The following is a 27,720-nucleotide window of genomic DNA, read 5'->3' as shown; positions in this document are numbered from 1 at the left end:
CAAAGAAATGTTGTGCCTGCAGCAGACCACCTCTTACCACATCTTTAAACCCTCAGGGACTCACTCTTGGACAATTTAACAATTTTTTTTTTCTCACCAGAAACTGAATTTATAAAGCAAAAAATAGAAAACTGTCCAGGATAGTGAACTGGGGACCAGTCTCCCAATAATTTTTAATAAGATATGTTTTTAAAAATCAAGTAATGTGCATTTATTTATTTATTTTTTCCACTGGTGAATTCCATAAAACATTTTTTTTTTCCATTTATTAGTTGGAGGCTAATTACTTTACAATATTGTAGTGGTTTTTGTCACACATTGACATGAATCAGCCATGGATTTACATGTATTCCCCATCCTGATCCCCCCTCCCTTCACTAAGTTTTAAAGACTTAAGTTCTTCCCACTCTATTATGTGCATATATAAATATTAAGCTATGTATTATGATTTATATATTTTCTAGCATAATGTTGCACTTTAATAAAATGTGCTAAACATATATGTTTTAAAGTTCTTTTTACTAACTCAGCTGAGGTGTTATTTCTCTCCTTTTTGTTGTGTTTCGGTCTCTTAAATCTTCCTCGTGTTTCTTCTGCAGGGCAAAAGGACAAACTTGCGTAAAACTGGTTCCGAGCGGATTGCTCATGGAATGAGGGTGAAATTCAACCCCCTTGCTTTGCTTCTAGATTCCTCTTTGGAGGGAGAATTTGACCTTGTACAGAGAATTATTTATGAGGTATGACTTGTATTAGTTAATTTCATAAATAACGACCTTGTATTTTGTTTTAAAGCTCTGATCAGGAAGCTACTGTAGTTTACATTGTTTTCTCTTTTGGGAGTTGGGTTTGTTGAGAGCAGCTCTTGAGCAAGCTCCACGACCAACTTCTCTGTTTTAAGAGTGTGGCTGTAACAATTTCAATAATGTGGACGTTCAGTTTTCTCTGGGGTTACTTTGCTTTCCCAGGGAGATCACGACCCTCCTTTAAAAATTGTTCAGGTATGGATTTGTACTCTGCAATGGTTTCAATTGTGGTCCCTACTTTTCAGAAGCCTGCTATTTAAAATATTTTTAGTTTGACCTTTTCTTCCTCTTTATGGGAAATGTGACTTCTGCTTAGACACTAATTTGTGGTGGGAAGTTGGAGGATAAATAAACAAAAATGACTGTAAGGTTATAGTTTCTGGGACTTTTTCAGATTTTAAAAAACCTTTTTATAGTGAGTGCCTACTTAATGTCTATCTTACTTCTAGAACTGTTCTTGGTACTGTTTTTTTGGCTTCTGTAGGTTTTAATTATGATTTTCTTAAAAAAACAAAAAAACAATTGGTACAAGAGTCTCTTTCAGTTCTCTTAGTCCTAAAGAGCCAGCTAATAGTTGATCGTTCAGGTGACAAGAAATTTGAGTAACAGTCGCCCTTCTTGTTGACGTCACAGGTTGATGACCCAAGCCTGCCTAATGATGAAGGTATTACCGCTCTTCATAATGCTGTGTGTGCAGGGCACACCGAGATTGTGAAATTCCTGGTACAGTTTGGTGTGAATGTCAATGCTGCTGACAGTGATGGATGGTGAGATTTTCTCTTAAACTCCACTCTGGCGTCAGTTACCTGCTGTGTAGGCAGCAGATGAACAGTGTTGTAGGTGCTTCTGGAAGGCAAAGAAGTATGTCAGTGCACGTCCTCATGCTGTTTATAATCTAGAAGGAGAGACGTGGGAGGTGCTTTCAAGGAATTAATATGTCCTCATGTTAACGGTCCTCTCACTCCCATTCTGGAAGAAGGTGGAGTTTTAGAAGTTTAGTAGTTAAATAATAAAAATAAGAAATGTCCCAAGGTGGTACACAGTTCACTGGCGTGTTTCAGCAGATCTGAGAAATGCTGATTTAAGCAGCTTCCTTCCACCTCCCTGAAACCTACCGTATGTCTCTTAAGAGGGGATCGTATTGAATAATTTATAACCTTTCCCAAATATTTTTGACTGTGGAATCCATTTTTCATGGAGCATTTTGTGGAACTGGTTTGTGGATAAAACCCAGGAGATACTATCGCAAATGATGACTATTAGTGTTCATAAGATAGTGCATTATTATTAACTAATAATATCAAAGGCCCAAATAAGTTACTGTCAATCCTGATAACTGTAGTTATCAGGATAACTGAATGGATAGTAAATTTTGTATTTCATTTTTTGAAAAAACAAAATTTTAAATTATGATATGCTTTCTTTTTGGAAAAAATACCAAAAATTTACTTCTTTCTATATGGAAATTTTTTTTAAGTTGTAAATCACACCATGTTTATTCAGGTATTTTAATTTTATAGGTTGTTTTTTCTCTTGATATGGAAATAATTGTAATATCAAATTTACATGTATACACATAAGTTGCAGACACCCATATGCATAGATTTGAAAAAGTTTCTTCTCCTACCACTTGGCTGTGACTTGTTTACTGTAACTGTCTCCTCCTTGTTGTTTTTCCAATTTTTTGTTTTGTTATAAATGATACTCTGAGAAGCATTTTGGTTGTAGTTTAAAAAAATTAATATGTATAAAATATGGGCCCAATATGGAAACATGCAAAAACAGAGAAATAAGAGGAATACAAGCCATGTGTACCCCACCATCAGTATTTTAATATATTTCCTTCAAGCTCATTTATGAGTGTGTGTGTGTGTGTACATATATATATATAGTTTTTTATGTCTCTCTCTCTTTTTTTTTTAGTTTAGCTCTCAGTAGAGTTTTGTGTTTTTAAATTGAGATATGGTTGAGTTACGATATTAGTTTCAGGTGTATAGCATAGGGACTCAAAGGTTTTATAGATTATACTCTGCTTATAGTTACTTTTAAAATACTGGCTCTGTCTCCTGTGCTGTGGCGTATTTATTTTGCACACAGCAGTTTGTGCCTCTCGGTCCCTGATCCCTGCTTGCTGTCTTCCCTGCTGCACTTTACTCCCTGGTAACCACGTTTGTTCTCTGTGAGTCTGCATGTTTTTTTGTATTCATTTGTTTGTTTTATTTTTTAGATTCCACATATAAGTGATAACATGTACTATTTGTCTTTTTTATGCCTACTTTTTTAGTTTAACTTTATAACATAAGCAAAACAAATTCTTAATGTGTCATAATGCCTTTGTTTTCCTAATATTGGGAGTTTAGATTATGTGTAATTATTCACTATTAAAAAAGCCATGCAGTTCAAAAATCTATAGTAATATTCACCAAACTATTGAACACAGTGATTGGGACGGGTGATAGGAAATAAATTTCTATTCCGAAAGACCCAAAGGGAATAAAATGATGAGGGGAGGAAAGAAGAGGGTAAAGAAGTGAAATCTCATGTACTTCAGGGCCTGATTAATGTCCTCAAGCCTGTCTTCTGAGTTTGAGCAGTGGTCCTGACTCTTCCACCTTTCCTATGAATCTGGAATCATTTATAATACATTACAAAACATTTGAGGTGCTAGAGAAGATTCTCTGTCATGGTATTCATAAGTATCTGCTCACCAGAGATTGAAATGTGTATTTTACAGTCATTTTTTCTGGTCTAAATTGAATTGGCGATTTTTTTTTCCCAATTAAGTTTTAGTAAGGATTTTAAGCATTTGATGAAGGGGGTTCTCTAGATGCAACTTAGTTCCTTCAAAAGGGATTTTAAAGGTGCATGTTTTGAGGAAAGGCCTGTTAGTCAAAGACTTACAGCCTCCACTGTGGCAGAAATAATTAGACTGGATGCTGCAGAGCGTGGAACTAAATGCATTTTATCCTGCTTTAGATTATCAGACACATTTCATGTCCTTGCACTCCGGTGCTCGATTCCTCTCACCTGCCATGCTGCCCCGGCCCTGGTATAGTCCAGCACTCTGACATTTACCTCTGTGGCTCTGTGATTCTCAGATGGGCTCAGATATCTGTGCTTAACTGATTTTCAAAAATCTGTGTGAAAGGTTTGCAGAAGGGGCTTGGTAGATGACAGACTCGAGAACTCTCTCTGCAGATCCTCTGTCGCAGCAGTTGTCGTTCAGCGTAGGAAGCGTCTCTAGCCCTTGCTGTGTCCCTCTCCGCAGGACCCCGCTGCACTGCGCTGCCTCCTGCAACAACGTCCAGGTGTGCAAGTTCTTGGTGGAGTCAGGAGCCGCTGTGTTCGCCATGACCTACAGTGACATGCAGACGGCTGCTGATAAGTGTGAGGAGATGGAAGAAGGCTACACCCAGTGCTCGCAATTTCTGTATGGTATGGAGCAACTAGATGCACACGTATTGATTACTGCATTCGTGTATCCTATATCTTTAGGGTATCACTTGATAAGTGTTCTTATTATTTGTGTGTTCCCTGATAGCTCAGTTGGTAAAGAATCCGCCTGCAATGCAGGAGACCCTGGTTCAGTTCCTGGGTTGGGAAGATCCAATGGAGAAGAGATAGGCTACCCACTCCAGTATTCTTGGGCTTCCCTTGTGGCTCAGCTGGTAAAGAATCTGTCTGCAGTGCAGGAGACCCTGGGTTCGATCCCTGGGCTTGGGAAGATCCCCTGGAGAAGGGAAAGACTACACACTCCAGTATTCTGGCCTGGAGAATTCCAGGGACTGTGTAGTCCATGGGGTCGCAGAGTCAGACACGACTGAGCTACTTTCACTTATTATTTGGGAAAGCATTTTGTGTTGGTACATTGTCCTAGGCATTGAAAATAGGGCAGGCTTGATCTCAAATGTGAATGCAGCTTTTGTGTGTGTGTGTGTGTGTGTGTCTGTGTGTGTGTGTGTCTAGAAGCAACTATTGTCAGGGACATCTTTACCAACAAAAGACAGTGATGCAGCATTGCATCTAGCGAGATTAATAGCTTTTGACCATCAAAAGATCCTCTAGTAAGACCTCAGTACTTGGCAAATGATGCTGTATCTTTGTGCATAAGTACACAGAACTCTCCTCCCCCCTTCTAAGATGATCAAGAGAAATGAATTGTTGGAATAAGAATCCAACTGATTCAAGTTTTCCTGCTAAATCAGACTTGTCACAAAGTAGACCACATATACTTTAGAGCTAATGTTTTGACTCTTTTGTTCTCTTATTTTTGAGTTTATGATTCTAATGGATAACAACATCAGTGCTGTACCCAGAGAAAAATGGACTTGAAGTTTTAGATGGATAGATGTTGGTTGGCATTGTTATTTACAGGGAAAAAAATTTTTTTTATTTACAAATCTTAGAAGTTGAGGTTAGTATTTGTTTTAGACTGGCTTGAGAGGAAGGGAGAAAGGATAAAGCCAGAGACAAATGAGGCAGCAGGTCCCAGGACCCGAACCACTCAAGCATCAGACATGGGAAAGTGCCCAAGGTGAAACGTCTTCTCTGACTGCTCTCCATGTGTCGTTAGGCCTGTTTTCAGGCTCTAGGAGAGAAGGGAGGGAGACAGAGGAAGAATCACAGATCGCAGGTTCTCTTCTTTATCGCTTAGCTTTTAGTTTTTATTGTTGGTATTATGATCATTTACTGTTTATGTTCTGAACTCTAGATCGAAGAATAATTTTGATGTATTTAAAAATCAGCGTTATATAATATGTGTTTTGTTTTATTAAAAACATATATTAAAAAAATATGGCTCATATTGGTGATTGAGCTATATTTAAGTAAGAAATATGATTTTTAAAAACATTTAAGGACATATTGACCAGAAATTTAAAAAATTTGTGAAATGTATCGTGGATACTGAGAGCATTTCTGATGCGTACTAGATGCTATTGACGCTACTAGACTGAACACAGTGAAGCATCCAGGTATCCAGCCTGGGAAACAGAACCTGAGCTCTCTCAGCCATCGATGGGGACATGACCGCCCCCTGGAATTGATAACAATAGTTGTATCACCGCTGTATGACTCCTACAACTAATACTGTTTATCCACCTGTTTTTGACCTTTATATAGAATAAACCATACCAGTGATGCTCTGGCTTCTTTTTTCATTCACTGTGGCTTTTGAGATTCATTGGTGGTGTTGCCTGTAGCTGACGTTTCTTTTCACTGGGCTGCTGTTCCACTTTGGGACTCTACCACAAGTTATATTTCCACTTTACTTCGGGCGGACATTGGTTTGTTTTCCCGCTTTGTTCCTCCCGCCCTCCCTCTCTCTTCCTTGCTTCCTTCTTTCTGCCCTGGTGACCATTTTTGTCCTCATCTCCTGGTGTCCCTAGAAGTAGTCGCAGGTCACAGGGAGGCCTGTCAAGCATGTTCTATTTAACCTTTGGTGGGTTTGGAATCCTATCCCATTGTGGCTTTAGTTTGCATTTCCCAAATTACCAGTGAGGTGGAGCATGTTTTTAGGCCCTCAGAAACTGTTTAAAACAATAATTTGTAACTCTTCGTTTGATAAACAATGAGAAATTGTCTTTCATGTCTAATGATTTTCCTGGAATTGAGACTCAAGTTGTTATTTCAAGTGCATCATTCCATCCCAAACTGATAACAAATCTGGCCAGCTTTAAAACTTAGTGGAATCATGGTTGTGTCAAGTCTCATTGTCCTTGTGAATCTCTCATATTTTGCATTGCATGTCTTATATAAACAGGAAGGTTGGAAATTCACTTGTCCCCATGAGTAGAAACCTGACCCTCTAGAGAGGCAGAGCTTTCTTTTGGAAAAGAATGATTTAATTTCTAGTTTTGCCCAGAGTGAGAGACAAATAGCGTGTGTTACATCAGTGACACAGGAAAAATAAGTTTATAATTAATAATTTAGGTTCACATAGGTTGAAAGACCTGACTATTCATAAGCAAGCAGATTATTTTCCTGGCTTTTCTAAAAAGTGAAAATAATAATGAAGTCTGCCTTGCTCAGGAGATTGTTGTCTAATTCCTCCTCCCCTTCCCCTGTGTTGCCTGCCTGTTGATGATTGCTACTCCTTATTAGCGTCACCTTAGAGGATAGGGAGGTATAAATGGAGAAAGATGAAACCTGCAGTCCTAGTTGATCTGCAAATCTTTTGTTAACTTTGGTAAAAAATGAGCATTTGGGGTTTTTTTTTTTCCTTCCCCCAGTTTGTGGACTTTAAGGACCTTTAGAATTCTGATTCTCATTCAAGTTGACTATACATAGACTTTTATATCCTAATACCTGTCCCTATTTCTGCATTCTAACATTTTATATATATTTTTCTTCCATCTTTCCTTATTTGGAAATTGATAGAAACCACTTTAACAGGCACAACACTGTTTTTTCTCTGCCTGCTTTAAGTTTTAGGTAGAGAACAAAAATGATCCCAGAGTTGCTTGGTCATCACACTTAGTGAGTCTGCTAAAATTTGACAGATGGCTGGTTCACTTTTTTAATGTTCTAGACTTGAGCAGTTGTTTTTTTCATTCCTGGGTTTATAATTGCTTTTGTATTCTGTGTGAGAGTAGTTTTGAGAGCTGCTTATAAAGTGTTGGTTAGTTTTAGAGCTGGTTTAAAGCTGATAGCATACATTAACTTGTCATTTATATGTTCCTTCTACCCTGCGGCCTTCCTCTCCTTCCCCAGTCCCCAGGAAGTTTATTTGTTGAATGTTTAATGTAGTAGTTTCTCCCATTCCAGCAGGTCCCCATTACTTCTCATTTAGTTTCATGGAGCTGCAGGTTCTGAGCGTGGTATCCTCTGAGTTACTTACTCTGTGCTGTATCTTACATGATTTTAGGAGTTCAGGAGAAAATGGGCATAATGAATAAAGGGGTCATTTATGCGCTCTGGGACTATGAACCTCAGAATGATGACGAGCTGCCCATGAAGGAAGGAGACTGCATGACAATCGTGCGCAGGGAAGACGAAGACGAGATTGAATGGTGGTGGGCCCGCCTGAACGACAAGGAAGGATACGTTCCACGCAATTTGCTGGGAGTAAGTGAATGATGTCTTTGTGTGTGTCAGAGAGGGGCTTGGGGAAAACTGCCGTGTAGTGTAGATTCAGTGCGGCCTGCTGCCCTTTGTTAATGAGAAGTAGAATTTAACATTTTTGATAGTCTTAAAAATAGACCCAGAACCTCATTTCCAGTGATTCCTATTATGATCAATAGCATATTTACAGGTTTACCAGCCCCTAGAAGTCTGGGGTTCTGTCTTCATTTATAAATAGAGTGAAGATAATTGGACAATGTGATGGGAATTGAGCTTATGAAATTTGAAATACATTTTGGATTTAAGTCAGGATTTGTGAATCTGCTAGAGTTTGAACAGGGCATCGGAGGCCAGATTCTTTGTTCTTGCTCTACCGTTGAATTTTGTTTCATATAAACCAAGAAAGTAATCAAATCATACCAGCACATATAAACCAATAACATATCTATATTAGTCTCAAGGGGCTACTCTCTTCGGGCAGACATTCTGGGGGTATTTTCAGGGAAAGGCTAGTGTAGTTGGACGGAGTCTAATGTACAGCAAATGGGAGATATTTTTACTGTATTCTCATCATTTGTCAGGCCAGCATGGTCTGTGCCTGCAGAGGGCTTCTGCCCAGCTTGAGGTCCTAAACCAGGGAGCATCTGGGTGTCCCTCTGCCTGGGCATTACTCTCTGGGGAGATGGCTGAAATGACTCCTGTGTTGGGACCCGGAGCTTGGATTCTGGCCCATGTCTCCTCATTCTGACTCATTCTTCTCCTTTGTTGTTTGGTGTACAGTTGTAAATGACTTCATGCATCTTGACTCCTCATAGCTCAGTTGGTAAAGAATCTGCCTGCAATGCAGGAGACCCTGGTTTGATTCCTGGGTCAGGAAGATCCACTGGAGAAGGGATAGGCTACCCACTCCAGTATTCTTGGGTTTCCCTTGTGGCTCAGCTGGTAAAGAATCTGCCTATAATGCAGGAGACCTGGTTTCAATCCCTGGGTCGCGAAGATCCCCTGGAGAAGGGAAAGGCTACACACTCCAGGATTCTGGCCTGGAGAATTCCATGGACTGTATAATCCATGGGGTCGCAAAGAGTCGGACAATACTGAGCGACCTTCACTTTCACTTTCATCTTGATTGCTGTCTTTCTGGGAGCACAATTTATTATTAAGTAAACATTTGGGGTGTGGATAATATTTATTCATCTGATCATAATGAAAATGGAAAAAAACAAAACAAGCCATGGAGCCCCTTTAAAAAAGTTTTTCAAATTACCAGACGATAGTAGAAATATAGAGATGCTTCTCTTTCCAGCCCTCATGTTTGCTTCTAGAAAGACTTTTTAGTGCCAGAGAAGCATAATCTCTTACATGCAGCCACTTTCCTTCTTTAATGAACACCAAGAGCAAATGTGTACTTTTACTTCTTATAGTTTCTTGGGGAAAGCTCTGCCTCTTAGAGGTAGTTGCTTATTTGGGTCTTACTTTAATTTTCTAACAGAGAGGTCCAGTGGTTACTGAAACGTGGGGAGAATGATTCATTTCCAAGTGTGGAAGCACTTGGTCAGAGACCAAGCTCTCCTCCTGTGTATGGCTTTCAAAGGTTCTGAAATCAGTGGACTGGATTGAAGATTTTCATTTTAATGCAACATTTAAATATTCTTAGTCCTTTGGAAATCTTTCCTAGATAGAAGTGGCCTCTACACAACTTTCTTGGGTTTCTTTTGAAGTTTTTTTAAAAAGAAAATTGCCTAAATGTTGGATTTTTAGTCAGAGGCTCACATACAACTTTTGAAAATTGTACTGGCCAAGTATCTTTCCTCACAGAGAGAAGCAGTCCTTGATATAACATTGATTCCTCAGTTAACCTGTCAGTTTTGGCTTGAAGTTTGATTCGATTTTCTTTTTTTCCCTTTGTCTGGAGGAGGAGAAGGCGGGAGGAGGAAGGGTTTTGTTTTGTTTGCCAGTTGAATGACTAGTTTGACTTGCTCTTGGCTTCATGAACACTCTCCTTCTCAGCTCTTGTTATGGAAAACACAAAAGCACAAGATCCTAAAACAAAAAACTCCACTTATCCTCCCTCAAATCTGTAGATTTTTAGTCTGTGGCATTTCATTCATGACAGTCTCCAGTCCCATGACACCATGTGATGTCCATTGTGCATAAAGTTAAAAGAGACTTTTCAACTCCTTATCTTTTCCCTCAGAACGGAAGTTATCCGTGTTGGAGGTTATAGAGTATTGCAAGTCACTTCTAGTCTTTGTGGTCCTTGTTGGATTTGATTTACAGTTCAGTAGGCTGCGTAGAGGAAGTTAATGCTCTGAGCCATCCCAGATTTTGTATCTCTGCACCATGGGTGTTGCTCTTGAGGGAACCCCTACGACAACAAGAGTTATTCAGCTACTTTGGTTGCTTCACATGGCAGAGAGTCCTTTCTTTGGTTTAATTTCTCTCCTGTGACATCAACATCCACACACCCCGCCCCCCCCCCCATAATTGTTTGAAGGTGTGTTATACTCCCATGTCTGTGCATATGTAAATATTTTAAAAATTCTTTTAACAGCTATACCCAAGAATTAAACCAAGACAAAGGAGCTTGGCCTGAAACTTTGCAGATGTTTAGTTCATGAAGAATTAACCTCTGTTACCACTAAGAAGAAACAGTATGATTGTTTGTGGCAGAAATTTCTCAAGACTCGTTTTAATGACAGTAACTTGAAAGCCATGAAGAAGGAGCTCTGGAAACAGATGAAGGCTTGGAGCAGCCACTTTTGGCGAAGGATGCTCAGCTCGATGGAGCAGAGCTTGGCAAGAAGCTGGTGCACTGTGCTGGGCAAGGTGCCCTGTGTTGTACTCCGAGAGATACATGGTGACAATCCTGTTCTCTGCAAGAAATGGGACCACTTATTGGACTACTGGGGGCTCAGCTTCATGGCCTGCTTCCATTGGTGTTCTTCAGCACCTGCCACATCCCTGAGCTCCCACCAGAAGGACCAGTGCCCCCATGGTGCCATTTCTGGTTATCCCCCAGAACAGCGGGCCCGCGGGGGACTCGATGGAGGCCCAAAGGTGCCGCCCACTGTGTATTGTCTGAGAAGGACTGTTTGATGGTTGTCTGTGAGCAATAACTTGATGGTGTGATTCCTTGTAGTGCCGTATCTTTGAAATATTGAAACCACACTACACTACAGGTAGATTTAGATTGTTTTTAGGCTGAGATTTGAATCTATATTTATTGTCTTTTGTATCTCAGAAATTAGAGACTTGCTATAGACTTACTCATGATATTTGTCAAGATGATAGTTGACTTTAAAAACAATTGCAATAAAATTAAACTTTTTGACTCTAAGCTTTTTACTGGCTTTAGTTTTTTATGTCATTAACAACTGTGTTTCAAGTTCCTAAGTCATTGGAATATCATACTCTGCCGAAAAATAGTATTTCTTTACCAGCCATGTGATTAAATACAAGTATTTCTTTGCTCAGTTTTGCAATTTGTGATTTTTGTGGTGGTCTTTGATATGGAATGAAGACATTTTATAAAAGTTCTTAGAGGCCATGGTGATAGAAACTTGTACCTTTACCTAAAGCTTCTGACAGGCTGTTTGTGTCCTCATTTTTTCAGATTCTTCATACATTGAGTTACAGGATGTAAAGTTATATAGACCCAGCCTGCACATTAATATGTTACCAAGTTTGTGAATTGTTTGGGACCTCATTTTGCATAGTAAAACTGTTTCATTCATTAGAAGATACAGGTGAGAAAACCAGTGGTCACGTTTCCTTAGACATTTTTACCAGTAGTAAATTGTAGCAAGAAAGGAAGGTAGCCAGCAGAACATTCTGTGCCTTTCAGACTAACAGTGAATAGAGAAAACATGGATGAAATGTCAGAGGACCTGTGTGGTAGACAAAATTCTGAAGATGCCCCTCCAGTCCCCCATATTCTTGTCCTGTGTGGACTGAATATTTGTGTCCCCCTAAAATTCATGTCGATGCCCTAACCCCCAGTGTGATAGTATTTGGAGGTGGGGCCTTTGGGAGGTGATTAGGTTTACATGAGTGTGGGGCTGCATGAAATTAGTGTCCTGATAAGAGGAAAAGTCTAGTATACTCTGTGAGGATACCCCAAGAAGGCTGCCATTCTCACTAGACACTGAATCTGCTGGCACCTTGGTCTTGGATGTCCCAGCCTCCAGAACCATGAAGAGGTAAATGTTTAAGCTGCACAGCCTCTGGTATCTTTTTACAGCAGCCTGAGACACCTGGTTATTTAACCAAGCACTAATCTAGGTACTGCCAAGGATTTTTCAGATTTAAATTAAATTTACTAATCAACTGACCTGACAATAGGGAGATTATCCTAGATTATCTCAGGTGGGCCCAACGTGAGCAGCTATGTGTTCTTAGGATTTGACTTTGGGAAGTAAGTGGTAATCATCAAAAGAGGTCAGGCCAGTAGCCAGTGAGTGCCGTTCACCTCTCTCCTAGTCATCTTTCCCGTCCACCATCCCTCAAGGATCCCCAGCAGTTGACCAGGGGTTTAGCTGCATGCCTTCCCGGATCTCTCTTGCCCCCTCCACCAAAGGGACATGCGGGTGGCAGGCACAGCACGAAACTGCTGGTGCCTGTTCAGGAGACCAAGCAGCAGCAGGCATTGGAGCGAACTTTAGGGTCAATCATCAGAGCTTCTGAATTGGATTTTTACAAAGTTCTACAGTTCCATGAAATGGTAGATCAGCAGGCCCCTCCTCCCAATACAGGCATTTTCGGAGGGAGCACGCGCGCCTCGCTGGAGTGGGATGGGCTGTGACTGGGGGGTGCTCACTGCTGCCCCTCTCCAGGAAGAACAGCACCCACGTGGGATCGCCTGGGCGACTCTTTATTGAACAGTACACTTGGAAGAAGATAAGGCAACAAGGCAGTATTTGTATAATGTCACTAGCATTTTCCCCAAGGTAAAGCCAGGAAACAAGCTCGGGTGGTCTCCCTGGGGGTTGCTACGAGACGTCCCCCCAGTCCATGCATGGACGCTAGCGGGGAAGTTCGGGAAGGTTTGAGGCGGGCGGCGAACAGCTGTGCTGTCTTCCATCACAGTGGGCTTGTGGACAGATGCCCAGGTTGGGTCAGTGCTTCAGCTGAGCCAGAGGAGCATCCTTTTGGTATCATAACGCTCAGTGTGTTAAGACCAGATGCACTCCGGCACTTGAGTTAAGACATGCTGGTTAACCGATCAATGTTATGTAAAATCTCTTACTTAACCCAGTGACTGAGATGTGCTTTGCACCTGGCCTCTTGGGATCCCTTCATGATGCATCATATTTTTCCATTTTACTCAAGGGCAATGAGAAATCCCTGGACAACTGTTTGGTAGATGTCACAGCTGCATTTTTAAACTTGAAGTTGCTTTAACTATTGCTGGCAGGGACGTTGTGTCCTTTGAGGTTGACTAAATGTTCAATTAAGCTCAGCTGTTCAACACCTCCCTGCAGTTTTTCCTGATTTAATATTGCTCTAAACGGGAAAGTGTGTAAAAGTAAAAAGTGTATACTATATACAGATGGAAGGTTTTCTCTTAAGTTTGTCAAGGCTTAAGAACTCATTTAGTATGATTATATGCAAATCTTTTACTTTGATATCTGAAAGTGCTGCTTTCTCAAGTCGACAGTATCATTTTCAGCTCTAATCATCAGTTTAAGTAAATATTCCCATAATTTCAAGATCTAGATAAAAAGTTTCTCCGTGGAGGCTTAATCCTCAGCTGATTTTCTTTCATGAGAAGTCTTCAGGCAGATTGGTTATCACTTCAAAGTACTGAAAAACACAGCCACTGTGAGGAAAGGAAGAAAAAAGAAATCAGGGATCACTTTTTAAACTCAAAGGGTGTAGATTATTTTGAAAGATTGACTGTTGCACCAGAAAAGCTGATTAAGGGTTAAGATATGACTGCACTAACTCACATTTTTTCTACCTGATTTCTAGAGTCTAGCTTTTTACAGGGCAGTAAAAAGTGGTTAATTGAATAAGGTGGTCATGAATTGAATTACAGGGTTGACTGAAGCACATGAAACCTGAAACTTGGACACTTGAATTAGCATTTCCACCTCTCTGCCTCAAAGTGTCACATCAGAGGTTAGCTTGGGGTGTGGATAAACCCTTAAACTCGTGGTTTCCAACCTTAGTTCTATATTGGAGCAATCTGGGAACTTTGCACCAGATTCTAATGAAATTAAGTCTGGAATGGGCCTGGACATCAGGACTTTTTAAAGCTTCCTAGGTCTAACCTGCAGGCAAGGTTGACCATCATGGCAAACCAAAGGGGAGATCTTCCTGCTGTTACTGCCTTAGCAAAAAAAAAAAGTGTGGAGAACTCCAGGGACCTGTAAAAGGAAAGGCTTAGAAAGGATGGAAAGCCAGTGGGTAAGATACTTCTCAGAGGAAATGGGGATGGTGGTGTGAGTGGGCTGGTCGTAGGGAACGGTGGCAGCCGGGGAGGAATATTTCCATCGAGAATGATAAAGGGGCCTACAGTTGTAAACGTCACACGTGGCATGTTTAGGCCCCAACTGGAATGCCTCTACCTTAACTGCAGTCTCAGGGGAGAGTTATTTCCTGGGTTACATGAGTTTTAAGCAAATTAGTGTTCTTTGGAACCAGCTAAAATGTATCTGCAGTTGGCTTATGTTACTTTAAAATGCATAATAGCAGAGTGAAAGAATCATTTAGTTGCTGGGTTCCTCCAGAGTTCTAAATTCAAGGAAAGAAGTGCCAGTCCCTCATCCTCCCACCCCAGCCCCTGTCCTTCTTGCCACTCTGCTCCTCTCTGGCCCATGGGATCAGGCCATCCCCCTCAGCACTGGTCATGCCACCCGCCCTCTGTAGGTAGCCCTTGCTGCTCCAAGCTCAGCTCCCCCTCAGACAGAGGAAAAGCAGGTTGGGGCCCTGCGAGGATGAAAGTAACCCCAGTGACCTCCTTTGAAGTGAGAGTACTTTCCGTCTTTGGATGACAAGAGAACATTTTTTGCTTTGCTTTCTGTGGAACTGGCCTACCAACTGAATTTGGATTGGTGATCATTTTATAGGTGGCTGTTAACTGGGGTTCCAGACCATATGAATACAATTATTACATACGGCAAGCTTATTCACTATTGTTTGTTTTACTTTAAGGGCAGAGGAAGTGGAGAAAAGTAATTTGCTCAGAAAGTCCTTTTAAGCAGAACTAAGAATGACAGATGTTAAGACCCACTTAACTTTAAGCCAAAGCACTTCTTTGCATAAGCACCTTCTCCCATGCATGCTAATTAGCAGGTCATTTTTCTAAGAGGCATTCTGCAGCCACCCTCTCCTTATTCTAACTTTGTGCTATTCTCAAGGCAAAGCTCATGGCAGGCGGAGCCAGGTGTATTTTCTTGGATTGGAGAATCAATAGGTAGTTGGGAACAACCAAACAGAAGTGCAGTTGGGGAATCTCATAACCATTACAGCCTGTCCCTGACAGACCAAAAGCTCCAGGCCTCTGTCACCCCGGTAACAGCATTTCTCCCCTAGGAGTCGGGGCTGGGAGGCTGCTGACTTACAGAGATAAGGTCGAGCTGGATCATTCCAGTATTCTCGGGGTCCAGCTGCTTAAATACCCCTGTGGAGGCAGAAAGAGGATGTCGCATAAATGAGGGAGCTGAAACAAAGATCACATTATCCTCTTCCCCAGACTGGCAGCTGATTTCATCGAATGTCACAGCTATGATTTCTTCCCACTATCCCCAGATTAAAGAAGGAGTTCCATTCTCAGCTGAACAGACTCGTCTCTGGCTCAGGTTGTTTCACCCCAAGAGGAAAAGTAAGCTGCTTTCCTGCCGAGAGAGCTGAAATGGGTCTTTTCCCACAGTGGGCACTTACTGAATAGTGTCTCCAGTCGAATCAAACACCGGACGAAATTGTCAAAATCGATGATGAGCTCGTCATCTGCAAACCGGGCGGTGATCACTTGGTGGAGCTGACAGGGCATCTTGAAACCTGAAGTTAAATGAATAAGCAAACTGATGGTGAGGTGTTCGATTGCACCCCTGGGCTCTGTGTATAGGCTGGGGACCCGGCAGGGCAGTTTAGATGACAGTTGTCATTGTTTTGGTCCCCCTGGCTGCTCTGCTGTGAGACTGTTTATTTTGCAAACCCAGTGCCTCTGCCGTTGCCAGATGGATGTGGCAGAAACTCTTCATGCTAAACCAATATTAATTCTCCCTTTTTCCACAGTAGTAGAATTTTTTTTTTTTAATTTGGCTGCCCTGGGTCTTAGCTGCAGCACACAGGATCTTTTTTGCCATATTCGGGATCTTCAGTTGGAGCATGTGGGCTCTATAGTTGGAGCATGTGGGATCTAGTTCCCTGACCAGGGATTGAACCCAGACCTCCTGCCTTGGGAGTGTGACGTCTTAATCACTGGACCACCAAGGACGTCTCCCATGGTAGTAGAATTTTTAGCAGGTCATGGCTGCCTAGAATTCAGGCTACATTTCTCATTTTCCCTTGCAGTCCTCTGAGGCCTTGTGACTAAGCCCTGGCACTGGGATTTGTGTACAGAGTGATGTGTGCCATTAAAGGCAAGGAGACCGGGACTTCCCTGGTAGTCCACTGGTTAAGAATCCACCTTGCAATGAAGGGAATACGCGTTCATGCCTGGTTGGGGAACTAAGATCCCACATGCCTTGGGGCAACTGAGACCACACACCACGGACTACTGAGTCCATATAACATGACGAAAGACCTCATATGACGCAAGGAAGATTGCAAGCAGCCAGATAATAAATACTTTGTGTGTGTGTGTGTGTGTGTGTGTGTGTGTGTGCGCTTAGTCGCTCAGTCATGTCCAACTCTTTGCAGCCCTTATGGACTGTAGCCCGCCAGGCTCCTCTGTTCATGGGGATTCTCCAGGCAAGAGTATTGGAGTGGGTTGCCATGCTCTCCTCCAGGGGATCTTCCCAACCCAGGGATTGAACCCAGGTCTCCAGCATTGTAGGTAGATTCTTTACTGCCTGAACCACTAGGGAAGCGCATGAATACTGGACTGGGTAGCCTATCCCTTCTCCAGGGGATCTTCCCCACCCAGCAATCAAACTGGGGTCTCCTGCATTGCAGGTGGATTCTTTACCAGCTGAGCTACCAGGGAAGCCCATATATATATGAAGACAAGGAGACCGTCTTTCCCTCCTTCTGTCAGTCTGTTGCTAGTATGTGGCTTTGGCAAGCTGTCCTGGTCCTGCAGATACAGGCAATGCTCTGCAGGCTGGTGACACAATATGACAGAGGGAACCTGGGTCCCTGACAGCAGGACACACCATCCTGGCCTTGGACGACTTGAGCTTGAATTGCTATGTGAGAGAACGGTGTATGTTGTTTAAACCACTTAATTGGGGGTCTCTGCTGAAGCATTATCCCATCGAATGAACAACTTCATGTTGTCATATCTGTCCCCACACCAGTCTCCCACTCCCACAGCTCGTGTCCTTTTTTATGGCCATCACATTCTGTTAGGGACTCACTAAAGGGTGGAGCTGGACACCCCACTTCTGCTGGACCAGCTCTGCACCTGAACAGGGTGGGGAGTGGGGGTGGTGGGTCTGTTGAGAACTGACTTTGCCTGCAACCCGCCAGGGCCCTCAGAGGGAAATGGGATTCAAGAAGCCTTAGAGAGCAGACACATCCTGGACTCCATTTCATTTTACCAATTCGTTTTTAAAAGGTGAATGAAAAGGATGTGTTTGTATTGAACCAGCGCCTACTTTATTTCATAGTTTACCAAGCTTTGTATCATATAGTCTAAGTTTCCGCATGTTCTACAGATAAAAGAAAGAAAATACAGTGAGGAAGTATTACCTGCTTCTTCTAATGCTTTCCGCATCTCATAGGAGTTCATGGTTCCAGACCGGTCCACATCGATTTCCCGGTAAATTTTCTGGAACATGCAAAACAGAAAATCATGACCTGAAAGGCAGCAAGTTACCTCTGTGCTGTGTGCTAAGTGGGGCTGGGGTGTTTCCAGGTCTCTGCCTCTACTTTGGGCCCTGGAAAATCATCCACGTTTCAGCCTTAAATGGTATTTTGCCTCTTTGTGTGAGCTGGATTATAAATAAGCCCATCAAATCACCTAGCCAACTACATGAGCCCTGATACTATCTTCTGTAATTTTTGCACTTGAGCTGTCAGAAACCCAAACTACAAGGGATTACAGTTATACAAACCTTTTCAGGGTGTCTGATGGTGGCTTTTAGATGACCCCGTTTCCAGTCCATAACACAGGAGGTATACCACTTAATTTGCCCTGACCTCTTTGCACCCATTCTGAGCTCCATCACAGGTACAATCCCCTCCCCTTGGAGCTGTTCCTCCACATCCCGACACAGACCCACCACCCCTGCTGCCCAGCCTTCATGGGCTCTCACCTGGTATTTCTGAATCTTCGTCCAGAGAATGTAGAACTCCTTCAGTCCCAGTTTGCCACTCCCATCCGACTGCCTTCAGTTAAGGAAAGCTCCCAGAGTCTGGGTCCACCTGGGCTGAGTCACCTCCTCTGTCCTCTCCCCTGGGGAGTCTGGTAACCCCAGTCATCCACAAGGATCTCTCGCAGAAGGCCCTTTTCCCACTTTTCACACAGGCTAGACCTCCATCTAAGGGCTGGTGGAAGGGCCCAGTAGAGACTTGCAGGCCCCCTGACTCTGCGTGCTGACTGGTCTGGGGGTGGTCTGCTGAAGGCCCCAGGTCCTGCTAGCAATGAGCCGTCGGATGATATGCAGAGGCTTCAGGTGGCTTTTAATGGCCTGGCCCTTGCCCATTTGGGGAGAATTATTATTTCTAAGAGGCCTTTTGTGAGGGGAGCTCACAGCAGGTGCCATGAGCCCCCTAGATGAAACTTCAGAGAAGCTTAGACCACCCAGACCACTCCTGCCCAGCACCTCTCAGGAAGCAGGAAGGACACTGGATGGGTGATGAGTCGGCCTCGGGGCTGGGTGGTGGCCTAGGAAGGGGCCAGAGCAAAGAGGAAGGACTGTGCTCTTGTTGGGGGGGCGGGGGCGATCTTAGAAATCAGGAAGAAAAATCATGGCTGGGAAATATTCACATCAGAAATACCACAGTTTAGGGACTGTTCCCCTAGAGGTAACAAGTCCAAACTGCTCTGGGAAGGCGATTGTGGGTGTGCTGTTGGGGATTTTCTTCAAGAGCCCAGGAACCACTCAGCCTCTGGTGGGGGTGGTGATGGGGGGCTGGGGGATGTGGCATCTCACATTCCCTCTTTTGAAGTTCCCTGGATTTCCCCAGCGAGAGAGGTCAGTGCTGACGACAGCCCTACACCTCAGCCAGCGGGGACAGCTGGCCGCTGTGAGGGGAAGGAAGCGTGTGTTTGAATCTTCCCGGAGTGGAGTTTCACACTGCCCCCCCAGCCTCTGTCCTCGGGGCCTGTTAAAGGATACATCGAGCATGTCCACCATGATTTTGCAGGTCTCGATGCTGAAGCCGTCAGACTTGATATCTTGGCCTAGAAGACAAAAGAAGTGTGAGAGGAGCATCCTGTGGAGCAGTGCAGTTCAACACGACCTTCTAGGGGGACAGGGACACCCTGTATCTGCACCCCTGACATGGGATCCACTTGGGTGTGCTATGTTGTTGTCACGTCTGACTCTTTGTGACCCCATGGACTGTAGCCCACCAGGTTCTTCTGTCCATGGGATTTTCCCAGCAAGAATACTGGAGTGGGTTGCCATTTCCTCCTCTAGGGGATCTTCCCCGCCCAGGGAAGGAGCCCAGTGTCTCTAGCGTCTCCTGCATTGCAGGTGGGTTCTTTACCTCTGAGCCACGGGAGGAGCCACTTAACGTTATTTTAAATAGCCACATGAGGCTGATGGCCACGATACCGGGACAGTGCAAAGATATGTTACCTTTTTTGACTTCTCTGTATATTAGCCATGGAGCACTCAGGATTTTAATAAGAGCTTTCTAAAAAATTTTATTTGTTAAAAAATTTTTTTGACTATGCCACATGGCATGTGGGATCTTAGTTCCCCGACCAGGGGTTGAAACCTTGCCCCCTGCATTGGAAGATGGAGTCTTAACCACAGGACCGCCAAGGAAGGCCAATTGTTTTTTAAATAAATAACAGGACGATAAGGGTCTGGGTCTTTAAGTGCAAAGCCACCTGTGGACAGATCGGAGGCCCCATGTGTTCATTCTAGGCTGGGCCCTGAAGAGGAAGATGTTTACATAACTATCTGTCTGCAGGCATTCAGGGGTCCTCTGTGTCCCCAGCTGGGTGGGAACTGAGGGCTGGATCCTGTATTCTCCTGGATGAGTCACTCGGAAGGTGATCCCGTGTAGTTGGTGGTCAGTAGGTGGAGTGAGCACCTCGTCACAGATGTGAGTCTGTTCCCACAGCCTTCAAGGGAGCCTACCTCTTTTGCCATGAAAGGTTAGGACCTAACCTGTCTCAAAGCTGTCCTTCTGGGCACTGACCCCTGCTCTGTGTGGGCACAAGACGGTGCATGGGGCCCTTGGGCAGTAAGAGAAGTCACCGGTGTTGCTCAGGGGAAGGTACCGAGCTCTGAGGTGCCGGGGTAGGGGTGGGGGGGCGGCCACTGCTGTGCCCCCAACAAAGAGCAGCTGCATCTGAGCTGGCCATACCCCTCCCCTCCCCCTCCCCACATCTGTGCAGAAACAATGAGGCTCAGTGTCCCTGGGCTCATGACGGCCACACAGCTGAAGAGCCGTGACCTCACTTGTGCCTGGCGGCCTTGAGGGTAAACACCATCTTCTCGTCACCCCCAGATCAGAGGAGGGGGGCCTAGGACCGGGATGTGTCTTGGTGAATCCCTGCCCTGGCCCAGCCTTTCTGGCCAATCGACCCTCTAACTGTAGCGTCTCGAATCACAGAGACTCAAAAGCAGCCTTTTGTTCCAAGGCCACAGGTGGTTCCCATGAAGGGTGTGTTGTTCCAATCCACTGTGATGGAAGACCCTGCTGGTCTAGAACCTTCTTTGGCTTCCAGAGGAGGAATTTCATCTCTTGGGATTGAGCCAGAGTGAAGTCCCTGGGACTTCTGGAGACAATTCCCAGACTGACACTCAGACCAAACAACATACTCACTTGTTTCTGATTTGGTCTGAGAACTCCTGATACTCTACAGACCCTGCTCAGCAGACTGCTGTCTTATCAAAGCAGCATAGTTCTCGTGATAACTTGAGGGGCAAATGCCTCTATGTGTGTATGTCTGCGTGTGCACGCGTAGACACCTTCTAACCTCTGCAGTGGTGATCAACAGTGGGGAGGTGGACCATCCATCCCTTGTTATTTTTCGCTTGCATGTGTGCTAACTCGGGTCCTACTCTGTGTGACCCTATGGACTGTGGCCTGCCAGGCTCCTCTGTCTATGGGATTCTCCAGGCAAGAATACTGGAGTGGGTTGCCAGGCATCGAACCGGTGTCTCTTACGTCTCCTGTATAAGCATGTGGGTTCTGTACCACTAGAGCCATCTGGGAAGCCCTAGTTTTTGCCTAAGAAGCAGTGAAACCCGAAAGGGTATGTGAGGACCATGGCTCTCTAGCTCCTTCTCAAGCTTCCACCCACTTCTGTCCATTCTCTGTGGAAGCCCGTCAGCCCAGGCTGAAAGCAGCCATTTCTGCAGCCTTGAAGCCACTTGCCCGGTCCACTGGGTCAACTGAAGTGACATTTCTCCCAATAAGAACTGGCCCGACCAGGCGCACTTAAACACACATTTGGGAGATGAGCCTTTTTAATGCCATCCCCTTGAGTGAAAGAGAGATCATGCATTTTTTCATCCTGGCTAATCAGTGAGCTAGTGCCACTCTGTCAGTCGTTCCCCACTGAACACAGCTAGGAGGCCAGCGGTGGGGAGTGCTTTCTGGCTCCCTTCGTCTGGACTCACGCACTCTTTCTTATCAGTTAATCATGGTAACAGCCACCAGTTACAGAGCCCAGACTTGGTGCTACTCAATTCCTATATGTCATCTCAGTCACTCTGAAGAGATACGTAATAATGTGCCCATTTTGCAGATAAAGAAACGAGAGTCAGGGAGGTTACCTAATTTCATTTAGACTGCAGAGCTAGTAGGTCATGGAAACTTGACCTCCAGATTCAAGAAACATTTGCCTTTTTAGGCCAAGCCACGTGGCATGTGGGATCTTAGTTCCCTGACCAGGGATGGGAACCCATGCCCCCTGCATTGGGAGTGAGGAGTCTTAACCAATGGCTCACCAGTGAAGTCCTACTTTTGCCCTTTCTTTTTTTTTAAATCACATTGAGCAGACCCTCCTTCATCCAGTTCTTTGTTGGTGGTGGCAGTATTTGAGCAGGAGTGGGAATGATGGTTCAGCCATCACAATAGCTGAGATGGGAAAGGGAAGGATCCCCGTGTCCCGTCATATTGCAGGAGGACGAGAAGGATGAGGGATTTGCAAGGAGTGGATACTCACGCTTTGCTAGCACTCTTCTCAGGATTGTCTGCAACTCAAAGGCAGAAATCTCTGCATCCTGTGGACACACAACCAGAGTGTCATTACTGGTTTCCTTGGGATGTGTGTAGCATAGAGCAGCAGGTGTGTAACTGGTGTCTGCTCCAGTGGAGCCCTGGGGTCTATGCGTGCGCATTTCTGTTTTTTAAAGATGTTAATGTTTTACTTTATTTTTAAAGCATTTAATTTTTTGTTTATTCATTTATTTATTTTTTTGGCCTTGCTGTGTGGCAAGAGGTATCTTAGTTCCTCAATCAGGGATCGAACCAGTGCTCCCCTGAAGTCTTAGCCACTGGACCACCAGGGAGGTCCTGCATGTGCATTTCTAACAAGCTCCCAGGAGATGATGCTGCCACCCCCAGACAGCACTATAAGTAGCACAGCCACAGCCCGAATTTTAGTTAGTGCTTTAATGTACAACATGAAAACAGGCAGAGTTCATTCACCATTGCCTTGCTATAGAGAACGTAAAGAATAAATCCTCCACTCTATCCACGTTTGTGGTCTTTAGGCTCAGCCTTTACACTCAGTTCTCACACAGCATGCCTTCCTCTCTCTTTAAAACCCAGACCTGGCTTCCTGTGGCGTTAGTTGGAACCAGCTGTCTCCAAGAACTGGTCCAGCATGTTCTCTGTGGCCCCTATGCCAGAGCTCCTCAGGAGTGGTGTGGGTGCCTCTGTCCACGTACACATATTGTAACTGGGGGACAAGCCCTATTATTTGAGACCAAGATTGACACTGTGCCTTCGTGGGGGGTGTGTATGTGTGTGTCTCAGTGTGTATGATTCAATTAGTGGGGAAACAGATCTCTGTGATGCTCCTTCTATTAGAAACCAGGAGGCATGCGGAAGCAGGTGGTGCCTGCTTCAGGTCTTTGATGAGGAGGCCTAGGTGAGTCGATGGTGGCCACTGGCAAGAGCTAGAGTCCTCCATATATGGAGGAGAATGACATTTTTTGAAGTTGTTGGAACAAGAGGCCCATTAACTTTGTAGTGGACAGAAGCCCAAGTATCTGAGAGATTTCTTTTTAAAGAACAGGGACGTCTGGTACTCTGTTGCTTACATCCTTGAGATTAAAGACCCTCCATCTCCCCAAATGTTTTTGTGGGAATCAAGGAGAAGGGGCCGAGTTCCACGCCTCGGTCACAGTGGCAGAGAGCAAACGACACAGCCACAGGAGAGGCCTGGAGTCCTCAGGTAGGAGGATCTCCGCTGACCGGACAGCGGAAGCCCCTGGTGACTGATGCGCAAAGATTCTAGGGAGGCCGTTAGCAAGGAATCTCGGCGGAAACCTCAGTTCCATTTGCAACTCCTCTTTGCTTTTGTTCTGTTTGTTTTTTGTTTCTGCTCCCTGCTTAAATGGAAGTCTCCTTGAGGACAAAGACTGTCTCTTCTTTGGCATCAAAGCAGGGCACATAACAGGGACCTGGGGACCACTCACCTCTCCGGCCAGCTGGGCAAACAGTCTCCTGAATCCATCATCGATGTCGTCCTCGCTGATGTCAATCTGCAAGGCGAGGGAGGCCCAGGAGTGAGGTAAGACAGGGTGACCAGCAGATGTCTGCTCTCCCTTCCAGGGTGGCCTCCCCTCCCTGCTCAGGTACCCTCTCTCCCTCTCTTGGACCTGAATTCTAAGGTTACTGGGATTGAGATTAAGGACAGGTGAGGAATTAATAAAAGAATTTTTTCTGTTAAAACCTACGAGAGGAAATCTATATACTATGTGAGAGGGAGTTACACTCTCATTTCTCACATAGACATCCTCTCCGACATTCCACTGAAATGGACTTTTATGGCCTAATTAATGAGTGCTCAGAAGCATAAAGACTAGCTGGCAAGTTCTGGAGGGATGCTGACCATGTCAAGAGCAGACATGAGGCTGTTGGAAATCATTCTGTGTCTCACTGAGGACAGGTGACGAGCCTGGAGCCTCAGCAGCTGCGAGTAACAGAATCATCGAGCCATGGCGGGCATCGGGACGGCTGGAAGAGCACTCCTTCCTCTGCATGCTCTTCTTTCTCCACCTGGGCCAAGTCTGAAAGGCCTGAGCTGTAGCCCTCAAAGCCCTCAAGACTTACCCCGAATCACAACTCTGGGGACTCTAGGGAACCTGAGAAATCTTGAGCAGCACTTTTGTTTTATCGATGAGAAAACTGAGGTCCAGAAAGAGGAGTGATAAGACGACCTACTGCTCAGAGCAGCTGGGAGGTCCCATCCTCCATGGCACCCACACCTGTGGGCTACGCCCAGGGCACCACCCAGGCCCCATGTGGCGGCCAGAGCTGCCAGGGCAGGAGGCACCCTCAGACTCCTAGGCCAGGGCTACACCCCAGTTTCAAGCTGTGCTCCTGAAGTCCCAGGGGCCTCCGAAACCCCTGGGGTTATTTTCTGCTCCTCTCCTCTTGGGCTGTGTGGGACAGAGGGCATGGAATTCAGTTACGGTACCTCGTCAAGGTTGGCCTCGATTTCATCATCGACAACTCTAGAAACAGAAGGAAGGTGTGTGTTACTGCAGAGGGAGTGGGCAGAAATCCCTGCTAAAATGGAACTGGGATATTACACCCAGCATGGGGTGGGCACAGGGGGTTTCTCTGCATCCCAAGTTTTTGTGACAACACATCCCGTAATTTCAGCAGAAATTAAAGCAGAAACGATCTAAAAAAAACTTGGGAGCGTCAGAATGTTTTTGGTCCCTAGTTTTTGGTCTTCATCGAAGAGCACAGGCTTCCCATGTACTATGGCGGTCATGCTCGGGCCTGGAGAACAGCTTTTAGGTTCCCTTGGAAACACTCTTTGCCCTCGTAAATCTTCACACCAAGAATCAACATACCCTGCTGCTTACTTGCTCTGCCAAGGGCAGGAGGAGACACAGCCAGGGAGGCCTGGGGGAGATTTCAAATGAAGCTCAGGCACTGGCTGGTTTATCCCACACACAGGCCTGTGTGCAGGGCTGGGTCCTTCTGCTCCACAGGGAGGGAAGTTAAGCCCAGGAGGGTCTCTCTCAGGCTGCTGGGATCTCAAACTAGACCACCAAGAGCCCTGTCTACCATGCTGATGCCTCACAGAAGGAAGGATGCGAGGACTTCTTGGTGCTGACAGCTGGAATCAGGATTAATATCCTGGGACAAGAAGGTGGACACCTTTGAGAGGTGAGATGTCCCCCTGGGGGAGAGAGACTTACACCCTCGGCTCTGCCAGGCCGGCGGACTGGGAACACAAGGATCCCACCGGCACTGCCCCTGCTGGTGGACATTCGGAGACATGGCCGTGAAATTGGGTTCTGCGATTGGCTCTGCCACCACCCCTTTCTAACCCCAAAGATCCTGAGTGGCTATAGTCCTTGCTGAATTGACGACAGCACTAGAGTCCTTTAATAGCTCTCTAGAGACCTAGAGATGGCAGAGTTGGTGGTGGGGGGTGGGGTGGTTGAGGTTTCCCTGGGAGAGGACTGAGGTTGACACAGGACCGTGTCATTCCAATGCCGGCAGGTGTTACAGAAAAAGAAACTGACGTTCAGAGGAGTGAGGTTGCTCCAGGCAGGCCAGGAACAAGGGGCGGGGAGGAGGAGGGCTGAATGACCTACTGGTAGTCGGCTTTCTTCTCGGAAAAGACCCGGATGCAGAAGTCACCGTCCTTGTTGGGCTCGAAGGTGGAGGGCACCACGATGTACTCCCCGGGGGGCAGCTTGAAGCGGTTGAGCACCTCCCGCATGTTGATGAAGGTGTCTGACCGCTCCCGCGCCCTGGTTGTCAGGAAGAAGTTTTTGCCGAGGTGGATGTTGGTCTGTCCAGTCAACTGGTGAAGAAAGAGGAGCACGTGGGAGAGGATGGAGGGAAGGGCTCCAAGCACCGCCCTCTCCAATTGTTGAGATAAGAGGATCCCAGCCACAATGCTGGGATAAAGAGCAAACCTTCCAGCCCAAACAGCAGCTCAGAGACACACATAACAGGGGACCCACATTCACCCACTGTCTGCAGACACCCCATCTCTCTGCTCGGACAGAGGTCCTCAGCCTTCCTCCAATGACCCGGGGACATCAGAGTCCACACGGCTGGGATCTTCTCGGTTCTGTGTGGTGTAGACACATTGACACCAGCAGACAGGACCAGGGTGAGGAGGGGGCCCAGCTCCCAAGCCCGGGGTGTCACCTGTCCACAGCACCCACAAAGACCCAGGATGCCACTAGCTGCTCTGCCTCGTGTGTGTCGACTCGAATAACTGTGGCCTTTAAAGACACACCGCACCTGTGCATCTCACCACTCAGTGAAGCCTAACTGTGGGCCTGTTAAGTGCTCTCACGTTTCTCAATGCATCCCAACAATCTGGCGAGGTGGACGGTTGATCAGTTTTACTGACAAAGAAACTCAAGTTCAGGGAGGACAGGTAAACTGTCCAAGGTCACACAGCCTGCGAGTGGCAGAACTGGGAACGGGGTCCAGGTCCCTTGCTGTGTTCCCCCATCTTCTTATAATACCACTTGCAGGGCTCATCCTTTCTCTTTTGGCCAGTTTTTGTTTTGGTCACGCCATGAGGCAGGTGGGATCTTAGTTCCCCGACCAGGGATTGAACTTGCGCCCCCTGCCCTGGCAGTGCAGAGTTCTAACCACTGGACAGCCAGGGAAGTCCCTCTAGCTTGTTTTAGGAGCACTACAGGACTCCGAGAAGAGTCTCCCACAGTCCCAGGAGCAAGGAACCTGCACCCAGGACTAAACATGTTCGACTCTGCTGGCCTCGGGGAGAAAGTACGTTCCATGGAGACTGTACCGGATGCCTCCTCCTTCACTTAGACCCTGAGACCTAGGACCTGAACAACCTCACCAGGGCTCAGGGGGCGGGGGTGGGCATTCACTCTGCATAGACACAAGGCCCTGCCCAGGCTTCACGAGACCCCAGAGCCAGCAGTCTAAGCCTTTTCCTGGTTGGTGAACCTGAGCCCCAAGGATGGGGGCTGTCGCATGCCAGACGTACCTCCTCTGGAACCTGCAAATAAAGGAAAGCATGTGTAATTCAGACTCTGGAAGAGCTCCAGAAAGAAATGTCACCACTGAGATGGTCTCCTTTGTTACACCACTCCTTCTGTAGCCTTGGTAATAATAACTAAGTCATCAAAGTAATTATTTTCCAAGGAACTCAAAGCATCTCACATTTTAAAAAAATTAAAAGAAATTCTTAGGACTTGGCAATAATGAGGATGAGCCCTTAGCACCATTCCTAACTTATGGAGCATGAAACTGAGGCCTGGAGCTGTGAGGTGACTGTCCAAGGTTACCCCGTTGCCTGCAGCAAAGCCTACACCCTGCCTCCCCCCAGGGAAAACAGGGCTGAGCCTCTGGAAGAAGCATCAGGGTGTGC

At 45.5% G+C, this 27,720-nt stretch overlaps 2 protein-coding genes across 4 annotated transcripts in view; one reads left to right on the top strand and one right to left on the bottom strand.

The window, feature by feature from the left end:
* Positions 1 to 11,338, top strand: part of TP53BP2 (tumor protein p53 binding protein 2) — a 66,441-nt gene extending 55,103 nt beyond the window's left edge. For all 3 annotated transcript variants that reach the window (XM_061160126.1, XM_061160124.1, XM_061160125.1), the window contains 5 exons: positions 600 to 737; positions 1,437 to 1,570; positions 4,072 to 4,238; positions 7,669 to 7,868; positions 10,417 to 11,338. In XM_061160126.1, coding sequence (XP_061016109.1) covers positions 600 to 737; positions 1,437 to 1,570; positions 4,072 to 4,238; positions 7,669 to 7,868; positions 10,417 to 10,458 — 681 coding nt within the window. In that variant the 3' untranslated portion in view covers positions 10,459 to 11,338. The remainder of the gene's footprint in view (positions 1 to 599; positions 738 to 1,436; positions 1,571 to 4,071; positions 4,239 to 7,668; positions 7,869 to 10,416) is intronic.
* A 1,381-nt stretch (positions 11,339 to 12,719) lies between these two features.
* The window catches only part of CAPN2 (calpain 2), a 57,444-nt gene continuing 42,443 nt past the window's right edge, over positions 12,720 to 27,720 (bottom strand). The window contains exons 11-21 of the mRNA XM_061160127.1: positions 27,337 to 27,348; positions 25,952 to 26,163; positions 24,814 to 24,850; positions 23,810 to 23,875; positions 22,330 to 22,387; positions 19,316 to 19,380; positions 18,290 to 18,358; positions 17,724 to 17,802; positions 15,750 to 15,866; positions 15,431 to 15,489; positions 12,720 to 13,683 (exon numbers count right to left, since the gene is read on the bottom strand). Coding sequence (XP_061016110.1) covers positions 13,660 to 13,683; positions 15,431 to 15,489; positions 15,750 to 15,866; positions 17,724 to 17,802; positions 18,290 to 18,358; positions 19,316 to 19,380; positions 22,330 to 22,387; positions 23,810 to 23,875; positions 24,814 to 24,850; positions 25,952 to 26,163; positions 27,337 to 27,348 — 798 coding nt within the window. The 3' untranslated portion in view covers positions 12,720 to 13,659. The remainder of the gene's footprint in view (positions 13,684 to 15,430; positions 15,490 to 15,749; positions 15,867 to 17,723; positions 17,803 to 18,289; positions 18,359 to 19,315; positions 19,381 to 22,329; positions 22,388 to 23,809; positions 23,876 to 24,813; positions 24,851 to 25,951; positions 26,164 to 27,336; positions 27,349 to 27,720) is intronic.

The sequence above is a fragment of the Dama dama genome, chromosome 14, assembly GCF_033118175.1.
Source record: "Dama dama isolate Ldn47 chromosome 14, ASM3311817v1, whole genome shotgun sequence".
Lineage (NCBI taxonomy): Eukaryota > Metazoa > Chordata > Mammalia > Artiodactyla > Cervidae > Dama > Dama dama.
The sequence above is the reverse complement of the archived record's forward strand: the minus strand, read 5'-3'. Positions and strand labels throughout refer to the sequence as shown.